The sequence below is a fragment of the Podarcis erhardii genome (assembly GCF_964252035.2).
Source record: "Podarcis erhardii genome assembly, chromosome: 1".
NCBI classification, from domain to species: Eukaryota; Metazoa; Chordata; class Lepidosauria; order Squamata; family Lacertidae; genus Podarcis; species Podarcis erhardii.
Genome location: NC_138497.1, coordinates 123333639 through 123354048, shown reverse-complemented (window position 1 = coordinate 123354048; position 20410 = coordinate 123333639). Strand labels below are relative to the sequence as shown.

At 39.0% G+C, this 20410-nt stretch overlaps 1 protein-coding gene and 1 long non-coding RNA gene across 2 annotated transcripts in view; one reads left to right on the top strand and one right to left on the bottom strand.

Annotated features, from left to right (window-relative positions):
• Positions 1-2147: 2147 nt before the first annotated feature.
• On the top strand, positions 2148-3976 carry LOC309335581. Its single transcript, XR_014153587.1, has 2 exons — positions 2148-3661; positions 3738-3976. It is a non-coding gene; the product is annotated as an uncharacterized lncRNA (long non-coding RNA).
• A 1402-nt stretch (positions 3977-5378) lies between these two features.
• STK17B (serine/threonine kinase 17b) overlaps positions 5379-20410 on the bottom strand; it is a 106633-nt gene continuing 91601 nt past the window's right edge. The window contains exons 4-9 of the mRNA XM_081848669.1: positions 18805-19017; positions 14044-14188; positions 13630-13756; positions 12888-12936; positions 9726-9905; positions 5379-8171 (exon numbers count right to left, since the gene is read on the bottom strand). Coding sequence (XP_081704795.1) covers positions 7886-8171; positions 9726-9905; positions 12888-12936; positions 13630-13756; positions 14044-14188; positions 18805-19017 — 1000 coding nt within the window. The 3' untranslated portion in view covers positions 5379-7885. The remainder of the gene's footprint in view (positions 8172-9725; positions 9906-12887; positions 12937-13629; positions 13757-14043; positions 14189-18804; positions 19018-20410) is intronic.

Genomic DNA, 20410 nt, shown 5'->3' with positions numbered 1-20410 from the left:
AGCCCCACACAGAGCGCATTGCAGTAGTCCAAGCAGGAGATAACCAGAGCATGCACCACTCTGGCAAGGCAGTCTGCAGGCAAGTAGGGTCTCAACCTGTGTACCAGGTGGAGCTGGTAGACAGCTGCCCTGGACACCTGTGCCTCCATGGACAGCTGTGAGTCCAAAATGACTCCCAGGCTGCGCACCTGATCCTTCAGGGGCACAGTTACCCCATTCAGGACCAGGGAGTAAAGCCTCCCAAACCCGTAACAAGGGGTGAGGGGGATCCCCTGGGTCTGTTTGACTAATTGGAATACCTCAGGGGTGGGATTTCTAAGAGAGTGGGGTAACTTGATGAAAAGTGCCCCTCGCTCATGAGCCAAAGTATTAACCTGTGAAGTGTCAAAAGTATTTCACCGTGACGCCTGTCATAACTAAGTAAAGGAGCGAGAGTGAAGGAGCAGAAACAGAGTTAAGCATTTTACTGACTATTCTAGAAACCCGAACATCTACGTGAAGCGTCAACAACCGATTTTTAGCAACTGACGTCTAAGAAAAGCTGGGTATATACCACTGTGTTTGAGCCTGTGACAGCTTTATATTTAGTTTAAGTTAACTTTTACCTGAAAGAGTGCATCTCTTGACCCAACTTTGTTTTCTGGTTTGATCAAAAGTTTGAGAAGCTGCACACCTGCTATGGACACCAGATGTTCTTGTCACGGTTCCCATGTTTATTCTTTTCCTCAGAACTATTAAATGATATAGGATTGCTACTGAGTAAGGAGATGATCTGTACAGAGGTTGTTGTCAGAGTGAAACGAAGTTCAGGCTGCTCACCTTATGCTGTAGGCCAGCTGTTGTGTGGAGTTGCAATTGACAGCTTCCTAAAGATGTAAGGATATTTATAAATCTCTCTTGAATCCCTTAATTGTATATGTCAGAATTGTATATGTTAGAAAGGCCAGTTCTAAATTTTCAGGCTGCTTTGTGTTCCCTCCAAACAGCTGCATGCACAAACTTATGTCACGGGCTTTGTATCTGCACAGTTCAGGAAACCTGCAGTTGAGTGATTTTGACATATTTTTTGTGTGTGCGAATAAATTTTATTCTGCATAAAACAAATATTTGGGGGTTTTATGCAGTCATTCTCACTGCATTTTATTGTGAGAAAGCTTAAGTAGTGAATGCTGGAATGAATGATACAAATTTTCAGAAATTGGAAGCTCTTTAGTCAGAACTTGTTCCTCAATACGTTTGGGCTTGGACAACTGGAAAGGTTATCAGGTGAACAAGTATTTAATGACTGCTACCCACATCAAATGGGGGTGCCTTTTGCATGGTCGTGTGCAGCCCCCCGGATCCCAGTGCGACTCCTGGTAGTTTGGGCTGGCTTCATCCTCCCCAGGCTGGATACCTGGAGGTCTCCGCCTACCTCAGCCAATCGCCCAATCCTGCCTGGGGAGGCGTTGCCAGGGGATTGGCCAGGTAAGGGGAGGGACCGTTCTGCCCACACAACAGGTGAATCTTACCTGTGAAGCGGCAGTCAGCTCCAGAGCTTCTCCCACCCTCCCCTCCCTCAGTTAAGTCATCTTTTTGCAAGTTAACCTCTTCTTCACAGGTACGCGGGCGCTGCTACGTCAGGGTCACTGTTGAAAGGCCAGAAAGGAATTTCCCTGCATTGGCAGGCTTTGCCTTCTGCGTAGCAAAATGCCACAACTTTGGCAGTTTCAGGCCTTGGGCAGAATCCTTTAGTCTATCTTCCTAAATGGGGGGGGGGGATGAAGCGGTGACCCACACCCCCCTTGCAGTGGTGATACCAGGGTTCTCCGTTAAAGGGGTCTTGAGGGGAGGCATTGGCCATACGCCGAGAAGTTGTCATTGCTCTCCCCTGCGACGGCGGCGAAAAGGGGGGGGGGGTCCTCTCTGCTTGAACATGTTCTCCAGAGCCAGCCCAATCCCCACACATTCTGGATAACCCTGATGTCTCCTAGCTCCCTGGCTGGGGACTAGGAAGGATAAATGCCCAATGCCTGAGCCACAGTCTCCCTACATCTGAAACTTAATATAGGTTGTGGCCAATTTTAATCCCATAGCACGTTGTCTTTGGCAATCAAGGACTTGATATGATCTCAGTGAGTTTAGGATGGATAGTTTTGTATTTTCATTTGTATTATACTTCATGCTATATGTAACATCCCATGTTGTTTGTGGTCTATTATTCCCCCTCTGTTTTTATACTAATGGTCTATGACCTTATATATAAACCTCACCTGATATAGCCACTTTTATCCACTTACCAAGACCCACACATTCTGAACACAAAACAGAGAACTCAGAGAATACTTATAATTTGAATAAAATTATATACAAACTTATGGCATAAACAAGTAAGAAAACTTACAAAATTAGAGATAGTCAAACAAATCTTAGCATTGTCAGAAGCAAGTGATATCCTGAATTTACATACATATATACAAGTGCTTATAAAATCCAAAAACCTCTTGACTAGAGACAAAAAACTGACTTCTTCAAAAAAAGTCAAAGTGGTAAGACTAAAAGGAGTAAGAAATGTAAACATTTGTTGAAAATACCACAATGGAAACACTTATTTTTACTATATTCTGTTTTATAAAGTGCTGGCATAACTTATTGTGGCATGCTCATTTCACTTTTTTTCCATATTAAAAGTGTATTTATGCAAGATGATCTTCTATTTTAAACCATCTAAAATTAACACTTTTAGGAAGGAAAAAAGGGAAGCAATATTAATATCCAATATGACATCCACCAGGGGGGAAAACAGAAGAACGAAAGGCATCCTTAGATACCCAGAGTACAGTTGATTTGATACAGCAGATGATGAATGAGCAGATGGAAATTCTTAAAACAGAAATGAATTCAAAAATGAATCTTAAAAAGACACAGCCATTTTTCAAATACAAAATGTCAATGACTGGAGGAGACAATAAATAAAATACCAACATCTTACGCACAAATGTCTGGAGAAATGAAACAAGTAAAGGACAGAGTGGAAATGTTGGAAAGTGGAAGTCAAGTGGCAAATAGAGAGATGGAAAGATACTTGGATGACATAGCATTATTGGAACTGAGAGAAAAAGAGCTCTACTTATGACTCAGAGCAATTCCAGAAGATGATGATGAAGAAGATACTAGGTATAAAGTCAGTATAAAGAGAGTTATGGTAATGGTTTAAAAAGAAACTTACAAACTAAGAGCACCTGCAAACAATTTGATGTTAAGAAAAACCATTGCAGAGAATAGGTATTATTATGGATAAAGTAAATAATTTTGGTATGTTGGCAGGCTTTAAGATTAATTGCCAGAAAACAAATTTTAACCAAAATCTGACAACAGAAAACCAGAAGGTTCTGATGGAGAAAAAAGGGTTACAATTTTTTTTAAAGTTAAATACTTTGGTATTACTATGACAAATATGAACTGTACATTGTTCCAAAATAATTATGCTAAAACATCGGATGAAGTTAAAAAAGATATGTCAAGATGAGAGAAGTTAAAACTCTTGCTGTTAGGTAGAATTTCAGTGATAAAGATTAATGTTCTGCCTAGAATGATGTTTTTATTCCAAACAATACCTATTGTGACCATTTAAAGGCAAAAAGATTTATCTAAGTTCTTATGGCAAGGGGGGAAAACACAAGTCAAAATGAAAGTGTTGCAAGATGGAAAGGAAAGGAAAGGAAAGGGGAGGTTTGGGTCTGCCTGATTTGAATCAGTATGTTGTAGCCTGTTTAGTGTGGATGAAAGAGTCTCTCTGAGAAATGAGAGACTTTGGGAATTAAGTCATGACTTATGATTTGGATGGCATCATATTTGTGTTATGATAAGGTCAAAGTCAGTGTGGACTTTAAAAAAACATTTTACCAGACATACTATATTGAGAATCTGGAAGAGATATAAACCTAGGTTATACCTGAAGATACCCTTACGGATCTCAACGCTAGAAGCATTTCATAGAAAAGACGTGATAGGCAGAAAAAGGGTTAACATACCAAGAATAATTAGAGTGGAACCAAGAAGACTAAAAATAAACAAGGGAAGGTCAATCTCTCCAATGGTTTTCCTACTTACAACACAGATTTAAGTCAGATAAAGAGGATTTTTGGTATAGAAAAAAGGCAGACTTTGAAATAGTGGTGTACAGATGATGAACATGTCATTGTGATAATGTACAAATTACTGTTGAAATTTGAAATGCAAGGGGGCCACTAGGGGGCGCATCGGAAGATGGCTGACAATAACATCTCTCCGACCCACACGGGGTAATTTGGAGGCTATGATGGGAGTAATTAGCCTCCCTACCCCCCCCCGCAGGATGGTGGGGGGGACTGCCTTGCCTGCTGTGCCCTATACCACCCCTGAATTTGTGGGGATGGGGGCACTAGGCACAAAGCCCTCCTGTGGGATTCCGGTGCTCCTGGACGCCGTCCCTGATCCGCGCCACTAGCTGCAAGAACTTCAAAAGAAACAATTTGGATGAAGGAATGCACATATTTCGAGGAAGGAGGGGGAGTAAAGACTGCTAACAGAAGAGATCTCTGATAAAATAAGACGAGTCGGAGGAACAAGAGAAATCATGAGAAGATACGCCAAGACTCGGTATGGCAAATCACTGATGGGGGAGGAGGGAAAAACTTTCCTTTCTTTCCTTATGTGATTAAACAAGAATCCTCTCCCCTCACGAGTCAGAATTGTCGTTTTAAGGACTTAAGCTGTGGATTTAAGGCTGTGTAGAAATAAACTTTTGAACCAAAGCATGTTTTAAGAAGAGCATGGAATGTATAAGAGCTTTGGAATGACCAGTTTAAAATGCCGTCGCCATATTGGGAAGTTCTGTCGGAGGTCTTGAGTCTGGGAGGAGAAAGAGAGAAATAGAGCTGTTTATATATGGTGGGTGAAACTCCTCAGAGGGACGTAAGAGCGACAGTTTTGTGAGATAAATGATGGAAAGAGCGATGTTATCTATGAAGGTGATGATATATGGAAACCATCTTGATTTGAGGATTGGAAGAATGGAAAAATTCACACAGGATTATTATTGGTGTTTATCGGCTTAAGGAGACTATCAGAAGAGATCATAAAGAAAAGAGAAAATATATGAACAAGATGTGATGTGGAAACAGCAAGATAAGACTGGATAGAATTATTAACTCTGTTTGGACTGATTTGGACATTAACGCAGTAGCAAGAAGATGATCAGAATCCCCCTTCGGATCTTGAAATATGGGTCCCAACAAAATTTAAAATTCGGCTTTGTAATTCGGAATTTATGTGATGTGATTTAATTTGGTTTGATTGGCCGGTTAATAAAAATTATTTTTTTTAAAAAAAGAAATTTGAAATGCAAGAACAAGTAGTAGTAGTAATAATAATTTTATTGTTTGTACCCTGCCCATCTGACATGGTAAAAGAATGTATGATTAAATGGGCAAAAGACTGGGCATAATATACAGATGGAACAATGGGAACATACGTGGATTAAAGGGTTAAAATATACACATTGTGTTAAGATTTTTATAAAATGATGTACCATGGCATTTAACCCCTGAGACGTTATTTAGGATGTATAAAAATATTCCAAATACTTGCTGGAAGTGTAAAGAACATGAAGGGACATTCTACCTTGCTTGGTGGACATGTCAAAAAGCTAAAAAATATTGGACATAAATTCATACAATACAGAGATCTTGAATGTTAACTTCCATCTGAAACCAGAACTCTTTCTGCTTGGACAAACAATGAGAAACGGATTGTGGAACTTCCAATACATGACTATAGCAGCAAGACTTTTATATGCACAAAGATGGACAGACTCATATTTACCAACAATAGAATGGTTGTTAAAACTATTGGATGTAGACAAGATGGCGGAATTGACATGTTCAGAGAAAAGACACTTAACATTTACTAAACATTGGAAACCCCTTATAGCCTTTTTGCGTGAAAAAGAAAATGAACTAATGGCATTTGGGTTTGAAGACTGAAGATAATGTTGCTTTATAGAAAGCGGCTTTTTTTAGGTGTAATACTGGAGTGGATGAGTTGAATAATGTTTACAAATTGCTGATAGATGAGGAATTGGAAGTTATTTATTTTCTTTTTTCTCCCATTATTATTTTTATCTCCACTTTTTATCTATTTTCCTTTCATTTCTGTTTTTTGTGCTTTTATCTATATATATTTTACTTTTGACAAAAAAGATATGTTTCTGTATACCTTTTGCTAAATTCCAATAAAATCTGTTTTAAAATAAAGTCAACACTTTAAAAACGCATATTAGGCAATTGAATTCTGTATCCCAGCCTTCCCATAGGGATTTTTAACTGATAGTCTTAAGAAAATATGGCTTTCAAATACTGAAATTCTGTACTGAGTTTCTGAATGTGGGCTTGAATCTGCACCACCTTGATTCTAACAGTATACCTCAGTCCAACTACTTGCAGTGCCAACCTCATGTCACTGCTTGTGAAATTCAACACATGGCTTTAGGCTTCATTCCCGTGTACTCTTACCTGAGAGTAAGCACCATTGAACATAGTGGGGCTTACTTCTGAGTAAAGAGGCATGACACACATATTAGTGGTATCATATATTTGCTGGGATACCATCAATGGATTCAACTGATGAATGGGAAGGTAGAAGAGAGTTGTAATTTAGGAGAATAATTTGATGAAGTCAACTTCATCTATAAAAGATAAATTATGACGAAACCTAACATTGCACACTTTTGTGGAAGTTCTCATTCAATAAAATTTAGTCTTGTTGGCCTTCAGACTTAATACCTCACAAAATTGAGTGTGCCCTTAAGTAGTATACAGAATTGCAGATTTTCCTGCCAGAAAGGTATACCACGTTGACACAAGTTTGTGAGTAGATAGGTAAAGGCAGTGCTTTTTTTTTCTAGAAAAATAGGTGCCGGTACTCATCATGAAGTTATTAACAACAAAGAAGAGGTGCCGGTACTGCGTACCCTTGCGTAGCCCCTGAAAAAAATGCCAGCTAAAGGTATTTTCACATGACACAAATGCATCTTTGACCCCTTTCCATGTTATTTGTATACACAAAAAGGTTTTTAAGTTAAATCAGTATTTTAAAACATCTGGGTACTATATTTGCATAACAGAATTGTGGAATGCAAATGGTTATTTAAGTGCCTCACGTGAAAATGGTCTAAGGCTGCAAACCTCTCTACACTGAACCCAGTGAGGCTCGCTTCTGAGCAAACATGCAAGAGCCTCCGGGCTGCCAGTCAGGAAGCCACTTGAACTCCAGTCAGCATTCCAAGTGGGAAACACAGGCTCAAAGGATTCATTGTAGTACAGCTATATACTAATAAGTCATTGATTTGAATCTGTTCAACAAAAAGATGACAGCATGAGGCTGCTCTGCTGGACTTGAACAAAAGGGCCCATTTCTCTGCTTTGTCAACTTCATGTAGCTTTATTAACAATGCAACTGCATATGTATTTTTACATCACTCTTTGGCTTAGAACATGGTTATGGTGTGTTTAACAAGGCTAACTGTTGGCTAGCATTAAAAAAATCCTCTTCCCAGTTTGCCTATTTTAATTATCGACACACCAAAATCCATTATTTGGACTTCAAATGTAAAAAAAAATAATACTCAGTTGCTTGTCTGCCTCCAAAGACAATCCACTTCAGGTGCCAGGACTCCAGTTTCTCAGGAGTCAAACCCATTGCCAGCAATGGTAGCACAAAGAAGGGCCAACACAACATCAACTGAAAGTGCATTTCTTGGATAACCAAAATGCAATAGTGGACAAGCCATAATCTGAAAGCATGTGCCACAGGAGTAGATCAGAATCCTAAATTCAGTTCAAAATAGCATTCAGGAGTGCATCTGTTAGCATACAAAGTCTGTTGTGAATTCTTGGGGGTACTGGAGAGAATCATCAAAGCGAAATCGTTTGGAGACTGTACTGCTGTCTTCTGGAATATTTTCTTTATCCTCTCGCTCGCTGCACATTCCATTACACATGCACTTATTAGTATTTCTTTCTTCTGTGCCCTTATTCATATGATCATGTGTTGGAGAAGAACTGGGGCTTTCTTCAGGGCTGTACAACAAGAAGAAATCTCTTTGCTGAAGCCAGGAGTGAGACAGACAGGCCTCTGCTGTTGGTCGCTCTCTTCAAAATAAAAATCAAAAGATACACATTTAAGACATGGAGGTCATTTGAAAGCAACAGCTTAGCCAGTGAAAGAAGGGTTAAATACTACCTGATGTTGGAATAGCCTTACTGCCTTCAAACAAAACTATATCCCTAATCAACTAGATTTGGCAGAGATCCACAGGGAGGAAGAGATGGCCAAGCTTATCTTCCCCACACAGCATACACTTCATAACTTGCACTCTTGTAACACCTCTCACTGACCCCACCAATTCTCATCACAAGGAAAGACAAAATATTTTTGGTTTAAGTGTCTATAGCTTGCTCTTGCTCTATTTGCCATCAATATGTATTTCAAGCAGTGGGAAGGTGGCTGTACGATGCAGGCAAGAATGGACGGAAAAGGCAAAGGAAGGCAAAATGAAAAGGTTTCCTTCCTCAATCTGCCTTCCCTTTCTTATACCACTGATACTATTCTGTGCACATAAACACACAAACTAACAAGGATTATGGCTGCAACATAATAGGGAGTCAGCCAACTAACACAACTCTTCACTGCTTGGAGAAATTGTAGAAGCACAATCCATTTTCGTGAAAGGCTTTGCAGCTTGCTGAAATGGCTACAGCTGTTCAATTCCATACCTTAAAAGCAGGAGTGGGGAACCACCGGCCTGTGGGCCCAATTATGCTCAGCAGGGTTATTTGGCCCACAAGCCATGTCCACCTGCTCCACACCTGACATCCTGATTGTTCCCTAGAAAGAGATGTTCGCATTTGTCACTTTTAAAATTTAGTGCCAAATGCAAACCACACTGGAATTGGTTCTATTTGGGAGCCCCCAGATGCTGCAAAAATTAGATTTTGCAGTCAGAAATCACTTGATTGGCATAAATGGAATTAAAGCTGGCCTGCAAAGGAAGAAATGAAAGAAGTGGGAGCACACTTATGGTGCACTCCTGATTCTTTCCTTCAAAGTTGGGTCATGATGGAGAGGTGGAAAGCCTTGACCACCTCTGAAAGTGCCCCACAAGGAACAGATCCTGTTCTGCATCCTGCACTAGAGAAAGCCCTGGTTCACCATCTCAGAGGGTTATATAGAAAGTATTAACAAACACAGAGGGTTGTACATAATGTTAGTCATGCTCACAACAGATCCATTGGAATTAATGGACATGACTAATTTAGGTCCATTAATTTTAATGCGCCTGCTCCAAGTAGAATTTAGCTGGATACAACCCAGAGTCAAATACTGCTAGTTGCTCTTTGGCATTATAAAGCCAAGCACATAGGGAAGTATTTCTGATGGAAAATACACAAAGATTCACCCCAATTCTAGACCCATAAGAATTTCTGCGCCACTGCAGTGTGTCAGGTTATACAATGCAGTTCTTACTAAAGAGGAAGAGAACTCAAGAGTAAATAAAATGATTTTTAATTTGAAATTAAGCTTGTGATACACAGACATGCAAAAAATAGCCTTTTCATATGACTAAGCCCCTTGCCACTATATTTATGTTACAGAGATTCCGCTTAAGTTTTCTTCCTCTGCCCTGCTCCAAATCATCTACTTACTCAGGATTTTTAACAAGAAGCATTTGAATGAAGTCTCTGGCCAATGGTGAAATTGAAGCAAATGTTTCTTCTGAATAATCCACATTTACTTGAGAAATATTGAGGTACGTTTCTTGTTTGTCGGCTCCCACAAAAGGAGATTCGTGTGTAAGCAGCATATAAGAGATGACACCCAAACTCCTGAAATTAGAGAAGTTATGCATTTCATATTAAAATATTTGTTTGTAATTACACATACCAAGCCAGATTTTTCTTTTTAACTTTTCAGTTATCTATCTCTATCTATATCTATAAATCAAAATTTGTAGAAAGTCATTACAGGTCAACTAGAGGCATTCATATAATCAGCTTAGTTTCATGACACAGAAGAAGTGTACTTCTTACACACTGAACTGTTCCATTTTCAACACAGAAGGGCAGAAGGCAAAGTATTTGCCTATTTTTACAACTATACTTGTCACCAACATATCAATCAAAATATTTAACAACAGGACACTGGCAAGCAACCTGCTTGTTATCAAAATATAAGCAGAAAGATTCTCTCCACAAGGACTCTACAAATCCTGGCAGGCATACATTGTGCTAATGCCACAATCCAATTCTCAGGAGACCCAAATGGAGACAAGCTCATAAACATTTCATTGCACTTCTTGCACTATGATAGATATCAAATGGATGATACTCTCTCAGTGAGAAGACTTTACCTTTCAGCACAGTGTTTAGGGCATGCCATACAAATGAAATGGGCACTTATATTTGCTTAGAGCTCTAATATGAACATCCAAAACTCTAGATCAGGCTGCCCATTTAATGGATCAACAGATTGTCAGTTTAACAAAAAATGAAGCCAGTGGGCACAGGGTTAAGAATTCAGAAGTTTGCGTAACTTAACAGTGGTAATGAGATAATCAGAAACTGAAATAAAAACAGCAAACATTGGCAAAGAGATTCTACTTCTGGCACATGCTGGAAAGCAGTGAAAGCAAAGACGAACACCACCACAGGATATGTTTAAAAAAGAAACAAACAAAATCTAATTACTTCCTTAGCTTATGAAGCCAAGGCTGGTAGTCCATCAAATCATAAATGGTGCTTGGTCATCTAAGGTCAACAATATATAAGCAATAAAAGGTTATAAGACCCTTTCCACTGAAGCCTTATACATTCTGAAAATAAAGGTGTAACAGGAAACCTTGTCTGATCCCAGGTTTGCTATTAATCACTTGCTCCTTTTCATATTCACCTCAACTAACAGCCAATTTACTTTTTGGGATGTTAGTTGTAGAATTCTGAAAAAGTGCTGTGGCAACAAGTGACAAAATTACCACCACAGGGCATAGAAAAAGAACGTAAGTGTAATTAAAAACGCATCCTCTTATTTTTGCATGATTTTTATACAAGATTTTCCCCAGGCCACCGTCAAACTGCAAGTCACATCTGTCTCCATAGCCTTAATTGTAAAAATTGCAGATCCAGGACTTTTCAATACCACCATGAGTACTATCTGAAGAAGTGTGCATGCACACGAAAGCTCATACCAATAACAAACTTAGTTGGTCTCTAAGGTGCTACTGGAAGGAATTTTTTTATTTTGTTTCGACTGTGGCAGACCAACACAGCTGCCTACCTGTAACTAGAACCATGAGGGGATAACTTGCAAAAATCATAAGGATCCATGCCTTACACTGTAAACGTCAATCAAGCACTTACCAGCACTACCCTGGGACAAAGAAACCCATAGATCTAAGTCACAGATCTTCATGGATTTTACAAGGCATATCCTCAAACCACCATCAGAATGAAAGGGTGTGGTATAAACGCAGCTGATTATTGGATAAGTTAAATCTACCAAGAGGATTGAGCCTATACAGTAGAAACAGAAATGTGCCCTCACCTGGTGCTTATTCCTTCACACAGAATATTAAATACTTGGGGGGGGGAGAGAGAAAGGGAAAGCCTGTACCTCACTGTTTTTTGGGTGCTCTATCCCTTCCATAGGGCTTTTGGGTAAAGAATTCCAGAAGAGATTTCCATCCCCTTCCTATAGGGGCATCAGGGGTGGGGGAGGGAGCCAGGTGGCCCCGCTCCTAGGTCATAGCTGTCAAGTGTCCCTTATTTGAAGGGACAGTCCAGCACCATGTCCCGCTGCTGTCCCTTATTGATGGATGTCCCTTAAACGATGTCCCTTAAATTTCAAAGGAAGCAGCTCCTCTCCCTCCCTCCCTGCCGGCCAGGGAGGAGGGAGGCTCCAACTGTGTTGCTTGGCTGTTTTGCTCACCCAATAAGAAGTCTAAGAACGACTGGGGGGGGGTGGAGCTTACATGCCTTGTGTGTGGATAGTTAATGCAAGCTGAGGGGGTTTTTGAATGTTGGACGCCATTTTGTTGCACGTGCTGCTGCAAACTTTGCAGTGCAAAGCCAGGCCGGGGAGCCATCTTAAGTTGAGGCTGCATAGGCCTTGTGGTGCATGTGATTCAGATTCTATTCAGTTGAACCTCTGGTTACAAAGTTGGTTGGACAGTGTTCTCGAAGCTACCAGCATGAGTTTGACCAGACTGCAGGAGGACAGGAAGACTGGAGTGCCTGGAACAGGTGAGGTTGCAGGTCCCTTATTTTGGCTGCTGGTCCCTTATTTTCAAGGCTGCTGGTCCCTTATTTTCAAATCTGTAAGTTGACAGCTATGTCCTAGGTGCTGGCTGCTGGACAGGAATGCCCCTATCCTTTGGCCATCATCTCAAAAAGGAGCCAAATGTCCTTGCTCCACCACCACCACATGCTGCTTCTTTTTCACACACTTCTCACCTTTCTGTTCATCACAAGCATATCCACTATAGACTGCTGCCTCCTCTTACGTGGCTTGCATTAAGAAGGGATGGGGATTCAACCAGATGGATGGGAGGCATATTTCAAAGTTTGTACAGAGGCAGAGGGCAAGGAGAGAGGCCCCGGCATTGGGGCTCATGAGCAACATATGGAAATCCCTGCTTTAGGTCACCATGACTATAACTTGTGCCCTATAGTCACAAATAACAAATGAAGGGCCAACAAAGGCATTATGTGAAAAGCAGTTTCCAGAAATTTAAACTGAAACGATATAGTAGCTAATATATAAGAACTAGATAGTCTTTACAGTTGTTTTAACTTCAAAAGAAGTGATCTTACCATATATCTGTTGCTGGAGTAATAGGTTCATAATTTAAGACTTCTGGTGCTGGACAGAGGGGAAAGGAAGAGTACCATGAAGTACAGCAATTGTGTTCTAGTATACTCATGACAATTATCTTATTCTGAATTTGGGCATCATTTTAAAATTATAGGTTTGTATGATTGAAAAAACATCTATGAAATGGTCCACACAGTCCTTGCAAGTGTATTTAGTTCTAGATGCAGAGCAATGCAGGAGTGAACCGGCACAATCAAGCCATCCTTTTGTTGAAGTTGGTACAAGGTACATACACTAATCTCAAAGTAACCCATTTACATTCTGGAGACCAGTATATATTTATTTCTTTAAAGTTATACTTTTCAACTTGAGACAATTCGTGTTTCCTAACCAGTGATTGGGAGAAAACTGAAGAGGAAATTTCCTCTACGGCTTATATGTAGAACAGCAATGACTCCATTATTTTTACTAGTCCTGTGTCAGGGGCTGATTACCCAATGCCCGTTTTATTTTATTTGTAAGATTATTCATAAACCACTACCTCATAAAAAAAATGTAAAGGTTGGCATTCAAGAAAATCATTAAAACATTGTAAAATCATGAATCAAATTAATTCTCTAAAAACATTTTCAGCAGGTGACAAAATATCAAAATTGCAGGTACCTCTCTAATGTTGAGTAGTTCTACCATATGTGAAAATACATAGAAGCATTCAAAGAGCATGTGTGCACAGTGACATACCTTGATACTCGGGAGTCCCAACAATTTCCCGTAGTTCAATGCAATTGCCAATCTTCCGAGACATGCCAAAATCAACAATTTTTATATCGCCAAGGGGACATACACTACTCAATAAAATATTCTGGGGCTACAACAAAGAAACAAAAAATGTTCAGTGCATGCATAATTCATCACATATTAAGGATATAAATTTAAGATTAATTTATAGTTTTAAACTACTCTAATCCTACTGAAATTGGCATATCACCAATTTAGGAGGCCAGTAGTTTCTTACCAAAAAATCAAAGCATTTTTATAAAAGCCTAAAAGGCCAATTTGAAATGTTAAGGAGTTATCAAGATACAGATCAATATATTTATGAATTTATATCCTAGAACATCAACAAAAGTGCAGAAAGAAATACATTATAGTTACCTTTAAATCAAGATGGACAATGTTGTTCTGATGCAGATGACAAATGCCCTCAAGTATTTGTCGTATAAGTCTAACAATATCTGTTTCATCTATTGCTTCTTCTAGGTCAGGGAGACATAAATTAAAGATTTCTCCTCCAGCAGCACTAAAAAAATATAAACAAACACACTCAGTTTTAAGCATCTTACTCTCTAAATGACCTCATCACAGAGGTCAGTATCAGTCGGAAAGTAAACTCTAGTTCTACTGCCTTATTGTTTCAAAGAGTTTGGTACAGGTTCATATTTAATTGGACTGAAATGACAATTGTAGAGATGGAGGGGAAAGTAAAATGCTCAAGCTTGGGATTTTGTTGCTCCAACATGAACTTTTGTAGGGATAGTCAAAAAGAAGCCGTGAGGATGTGATGTAGAAGGCAAAATCATTTGCAAGCTTCATATTTGTGAGGTCAGTGAAATGGCATCTATTTCCAGAACACCAGCAGATACCAGAAAACAAAGAAAGAGGTTTTAGTGGAAACTTAAATCTCAGCACAGCATGTTACTGACAGCAAAGGAAATGGATATTTTTTTTCTAAAGTATCCAAGAAGTCTTTTAAACCAACTAGAAAAACAATCAACAATCCTGAAAACAGTCTATGTTGCTCAACATTAAGACAGCTTTATTTTCTGTGAACTTTCTAGGAACAGCCCCTTAAGAGGGACTCAAAACACTTTGTCCTGGACTACTTTTTACCTAAGTTTCTAAAAAAAGTAGTTTTCAACTACTATATAATACTCATTCACCACAACCTTTCAAGAAATGCTAAAAATGTAGCTGTTGCTTTTTTTTCTGGAATGCATTTTGATTTTGGCACTCCAGTTACATACCTTCCCTGAAGCAATCATATTAAGTTATATTTCTCTCTCTCTCTCTCTCTCTCTCACACACACACACACACACACACACACACAGAGAGAGAGAGAGAGAGAGACTTTTGGAAGCAAGATGAAAACAAAAGCAAGATGAAAACAAAATGTATGCCCAAAACACAGCCGCTGCTGTGGCATGTCTTCCACTGCAACCCACGATCCCCTTGTGTGAACACACACACACACACTGTTTGCTTTTGTAATTTCTTGATCCAACTGTAGCTCCCTGCGCTGGAGCAAGTAATCACATGCACTCAAACATTGGAGAGGATGCCTTTCCACACATGCCTGCTCACCCACACTAGCAACCTCCTCTTGTAAATTTGGTATCAAATTATATTTCAAGCAAGCTTGAGCACAAAGCATAATTTTGGTTTCTTCTGTGACTGTTACTTGACCAATCCATATAAGAGGATAGACAACAGTTCACCTCCATTTACACAGCTCTCGTCATGGTCAAAGAACAGCAATGATGAGGCTGCTCTTGCATGGATACAACTCCAACAGCTGAAGGCTGTCTCTTCACCACCATCACTCATTGTATACAGGCATAAACTACCCTCCATGTCACCAGCAAACTACTCCAAAGCTGTTCCATTTTAAAACAGTAATATATTTGCAGAAGCCTCTACACCAAAAGAACAATTTCTTTTTCTTTTTTTGTTGGCTTGATGGGCCTATTTTCAAAAACCAGCAACACAAGCTATTAGCAGCCCAAATACTTCTTCCACATCTATTTCCCATCCTGATCAAAAGAAACTATTACCAGATTATAACTTCTATGCAAGAAAACGTGCTAAGGTAAATCAAGAGGAGAGTTCTGCTGCACAGGAGTTACTCCTTATCCCAATGGACTTTGGAAGGATGCCTCAAAGCTTCATCAAGTTGCCCTGTACATAGTAATCTAGGATAACGACATTTCAGATGACTACAGCTACAAGTTTTACAGTGGTCTACTAGGACAGCAAGGTTTCTATGTAAGTCAAAGAAGTTAAGCTGCATATTCTGAAGTTGCTGTTGGTCCTTATGAACATGCATCCATATTCAGCAGCCACTGGCCTATCTAGCAACAGTGATTCAGGAATGTTGCATTCCTCTGCGGCAGAAAGCAACTCAACAAATGTCCACTGACACTATCTAGCACTCTCGATATCTAAGCTGTCATCTCTTTCAGATGGTGTCCTTTTTCAGTTGAAGACCCTCTCACAATAAATCTTCTATAGCCTCACTGGCATATTAGATATAATCCCAGCATTTACACAAAAGCATCTATTATATTTAACAAAGGTTATGATTTTTTAAAATTAATGTTTGGTTTAAAAAATAGCAACAGCACACAAGGACAAGAGACTAAAAGTTTTAGCTACCATGAAACTATATTTACAACAGATTTATCTCAAACAAATCTGACACAGAGTTAATGCTGTACTTATTAAGTGCTGCAAAAATGGAAATTACACTTAAGTGGGAATGTTGAGAAGTGCCAATGCTGAACAGTTGAATAACAAGAATGCAACATTGTCAGAGAACTGGTCAAGCTGACATTAATAAGAAGTGCAAAGAGGACAGTTACCTTGATAATAAAAAAAAAAACCCTGGTTCTTTGGATCACTGAGGACAGCAACTTGCAACTGACTCTCATACTGAAACTTGTTGAAGCTGATATTTAATAACATTCCATTATTTTAAATTAATCTAAAGCTCAAATGTATTCTGCTGAAATCTGCACATTAAGATTATTAATATAAAAAGCTTGATTGAACAATGAAGAAATAAAAATTGAGTTAACTAATCAGTAAGTTTATATAAACTGTTTAATAGACTACATGATACATTAATGTCTCATAAAGGAAGGGCAGTGCCAAAAAAATAACCACAGATACATTGTATCCAGTCTGATAATGCAATCAATCCTACATGAACATTTAATTAAGAAAGAGCTTGTTTATACCAAAAAGTGTACTACAATACCCATGTCGTATCTTGTTATTCTGAGCCCTAATAATGCAGGGCTCTTTATAGGCCCGAGACAGCATTTGGAATACAGTTGTGGACGTAGGTACTAGCAAGTGGAAATAGGAGCAGCAGCTTTGGTAAGCAAAACAAGTAATGACTATCCCAAATAATTTATATCACTACTGGTATAAATAGTTGTGTATAGTCATCTCAGGTATAAAGAAATGGATGGTGCATCAATATCCCTTGCAAATAGATACTGGTGTGTGTGATTTAGGACAATTGCAGGGAGGGGGAGGAGAAAACTGAATTATTTGTTTGTGTAGAAGAATGCTGTGTTAGAAACTGAGATGTGAAAGCTAGGAGCTAAATGGCATCTTAAACCAAGGTTATGGGCACAACAACGGAATGTCTAGGCACACTTTTTTATAACAATACAAAGCTGAAAATGAATGAACTGCAGCAAAAATATTATGTTCATTTTCACATGGTCTAGTCCTTCCCCTGCCCACCCCCCTAATATTCTTAAGGAGGTCAGGAGGCAGAAAAAGGTCCTCCTCTCCTTCCACTCTGCAGTTTCAATCTGAAATCTTAAGCGTAGTACTGTGCCCAGAATTCAGAAACTGCTTGAGCTAATGAAATTCCCTGTCGCAAAATGTTCCTAGAACAAAGGGAGTTTTGATCATTGGAATAATGTATTTAATCAAACAAAACAAGTCTGATCACTGTTAAACAGTCTTGCACTATCTTCTTACAGCAGTTGAAGTACATGGAAGAACAAGAAAATAGCTCAGGGAAAAATTATTGGGATATTTCTTAATTGGTTGTGTGATATACAATTCAAATGTAAATACAGTAGTGCCCCGCAAGACGAACGCCTCGCAAGACGGAAAACCCGCTAGGCGAAAGGGTTTTCCGTTTTGGAGGCGCTTTGCAAAACAAATTTCCCTATGGGCTTGCTTCACAAGACGAAATGTCTTGCGAGTTCCTGCGGGTTTCCCCCCCTTTCCCTAAGTCGCTAAGCCGCTTATCAGCTGATCCGCTAAAAGCCACTAAACCGCTAATAGCGCTAATCCGCTAAGCTGTCAATGGGCTTGCTTCGCAAGATGAAAAAACCGCTATACGAAGAGCCTCACGGAACGGATTTATTTCGTCTTGCGAGGCACCACTGTATATCAATAAGAACCATCTGACAGAAATGGGGAACTCAAGAATCACCTAGGGAACAGGCAGCTATTCTATCCTTAGCCATTCTACAAGGTACAGTGCTAAGAATCAACCTACAGAAGGACCATGCTTGCACTGCAGATTAAGTTCTATTTTATTTAAGTTTCCCCTGAAAGCTTAAAAAGACAGTTGGTTGTATCCAACAAAGTGGAAATGAGGACAGCTAAACTGATTTCAGTGGGTCTAAGTCAGTTATAAAACACACACACACACACACACACACACACACACCAGTTTTTAAAAGAATATTTTAACAATACAAATCCAATGTTACAATAAACATGAATATTTTTACCCCTCTGCCCCTTTTGTGGTTTCTTATATTGTTTTTATTTTTAATACTGCATTTTCTTCATAGTTGTGACTAACTTAAGTGCACCAGTTACAATGAGTCCACTCTGAGTATGCCTCAGTTGGAAAGAACCCAGAGATCTGCCATGCCTACAACAGAAAACATAATATAGAAGGTCAATGATAATGGTGCCACTGATAGAAGGCTCATTTTAACAAAGGAATAAGATCCAAAACCCAGAAGAGCCAAACACAACAGAAAGTACACTGTACGTATTCTCTAATGTTACCTTTCTGGTTATGTTTGGTGAACTTATGCAAACAATGACAAAATCAATAGATCTATATCAAACATACTGGCACAAAGCATACTTACTATTCCAATACCAGAATGATTTCATTTGTTGTTTCATAGACTTCATGGAGATTTACCACACGGGGACTCAGCTTTGTTAATTCTAGAACAGCAATTTCATGTAGGATCTCTGCTTTGCAGTCTTGGCCTCTTCTTCTCTTCTTCAGAAACTTAGCTGCATATTCCTGGCCTGTAGATTTTGCAATACATTTTCTCACCACAGCAAATTTTCCTCTGTAAAAGGACAAAAGTATTTGTGAAGTATCAGAGCTGCCGAACAGACACAAGAATATGGAAATATTTTAAAAGTAATGTCAACATCATAGCTTTAGCTTACTGCAAACAAGAATGTGTGTATTTTTTGCAGTCATGGTTTTTGCAGTCTTATCATTATCTAGACCTACTGAAGACTTGAAAAGCAAAAATAGAGCTCTGGGCAAAGTTTTCTGCAATCCAGAGATAAGGCTTCAGTGGCTGGAGCATCTCCTGACCTTACCTCTACCATAGCTACAATTATCTGTACCCTGATTTCTCATGCAACACTGCATTTCCTTTATCCTGCTTCACTCCAAACCTTTGCAAACTTGAATCCCAGCAGCAGACCATTATTATGTAAGAAAAGTTCCTCTTGTACATATCAGTCTATATGCAAAATTTGAGTTTCACTATTTTGAGTGTGAGGAAGAAGGGCCAACTCTTTTTAAGGCCACAAATCTGTATGAAGTCAGGTTGCCTGATGTAAATGGAATTTAAGCAGCCTTACTACATGCAAGTTTGCAGCCTTCAACCTCCAAGATAAATATACTTGGATACCCAGCACCAATTAGGAGATCACTACATTACAGGGATTTTTAATCAAATATTATTAGTTAAGAACTTAAGTCAAAACTTGCACTAAAAATGTATTAAGATGCTTACAACTGTCATATCAAACATTGGAAATACTCTGCAAATGCAATTTACCAGGTACAGGTGACTCTCATTTTATGCATGGGTTATATTTCAGGGTTAATGCATAAACCAAAATTGTGCATAGTCAAGACACATTTCTCCCTGATACCTTCCCCCTTTCCACCTTCACTTAAATTTTTAGTATTTTTTTTCAAAGAACATAAAGCTGAATGTGCCCAAGTTAAATGTGTGTAAGTTGTAAGTTACCTGCACATAAAAGATACTTCTGTATTTAAGATCCTAGGATAAAAGGCCATTTAAAGTGTTGCAAATGCATTTTAAAAAGCTTCACTCCACCACAGTGCTGGCAAGTTTTTAATACACAGTGCAGGTAAGAACATGGTTCTGTTTTTTAAAGATCTCTGAAATGCTTCTTCTTAGAAGAGTTTAAGAGGTTGTTTGGGGTTGTTTTTGTTTTTTTTTGGCAAGAACTCCTTCAGAAACTGGTTTCAGGTTTTTAAAAGGATGTTTTAAAACACATTTTGCTTAAACATATGCTCAGATTTTCAATTTGCGGTGATAATGTCTCCTCTTAACAAAGTGTAAAGCTTTAACCTTAAGGTGCCACAGTACTGAGACAAGAGTATGCTGCTGAGCTGAGTTTGGGCCAAATCAAGTACTTTGAATTTGAGAGAAGTTACTACATTCCTGGCTTTCAAAGGGTGGGTTGTGACTT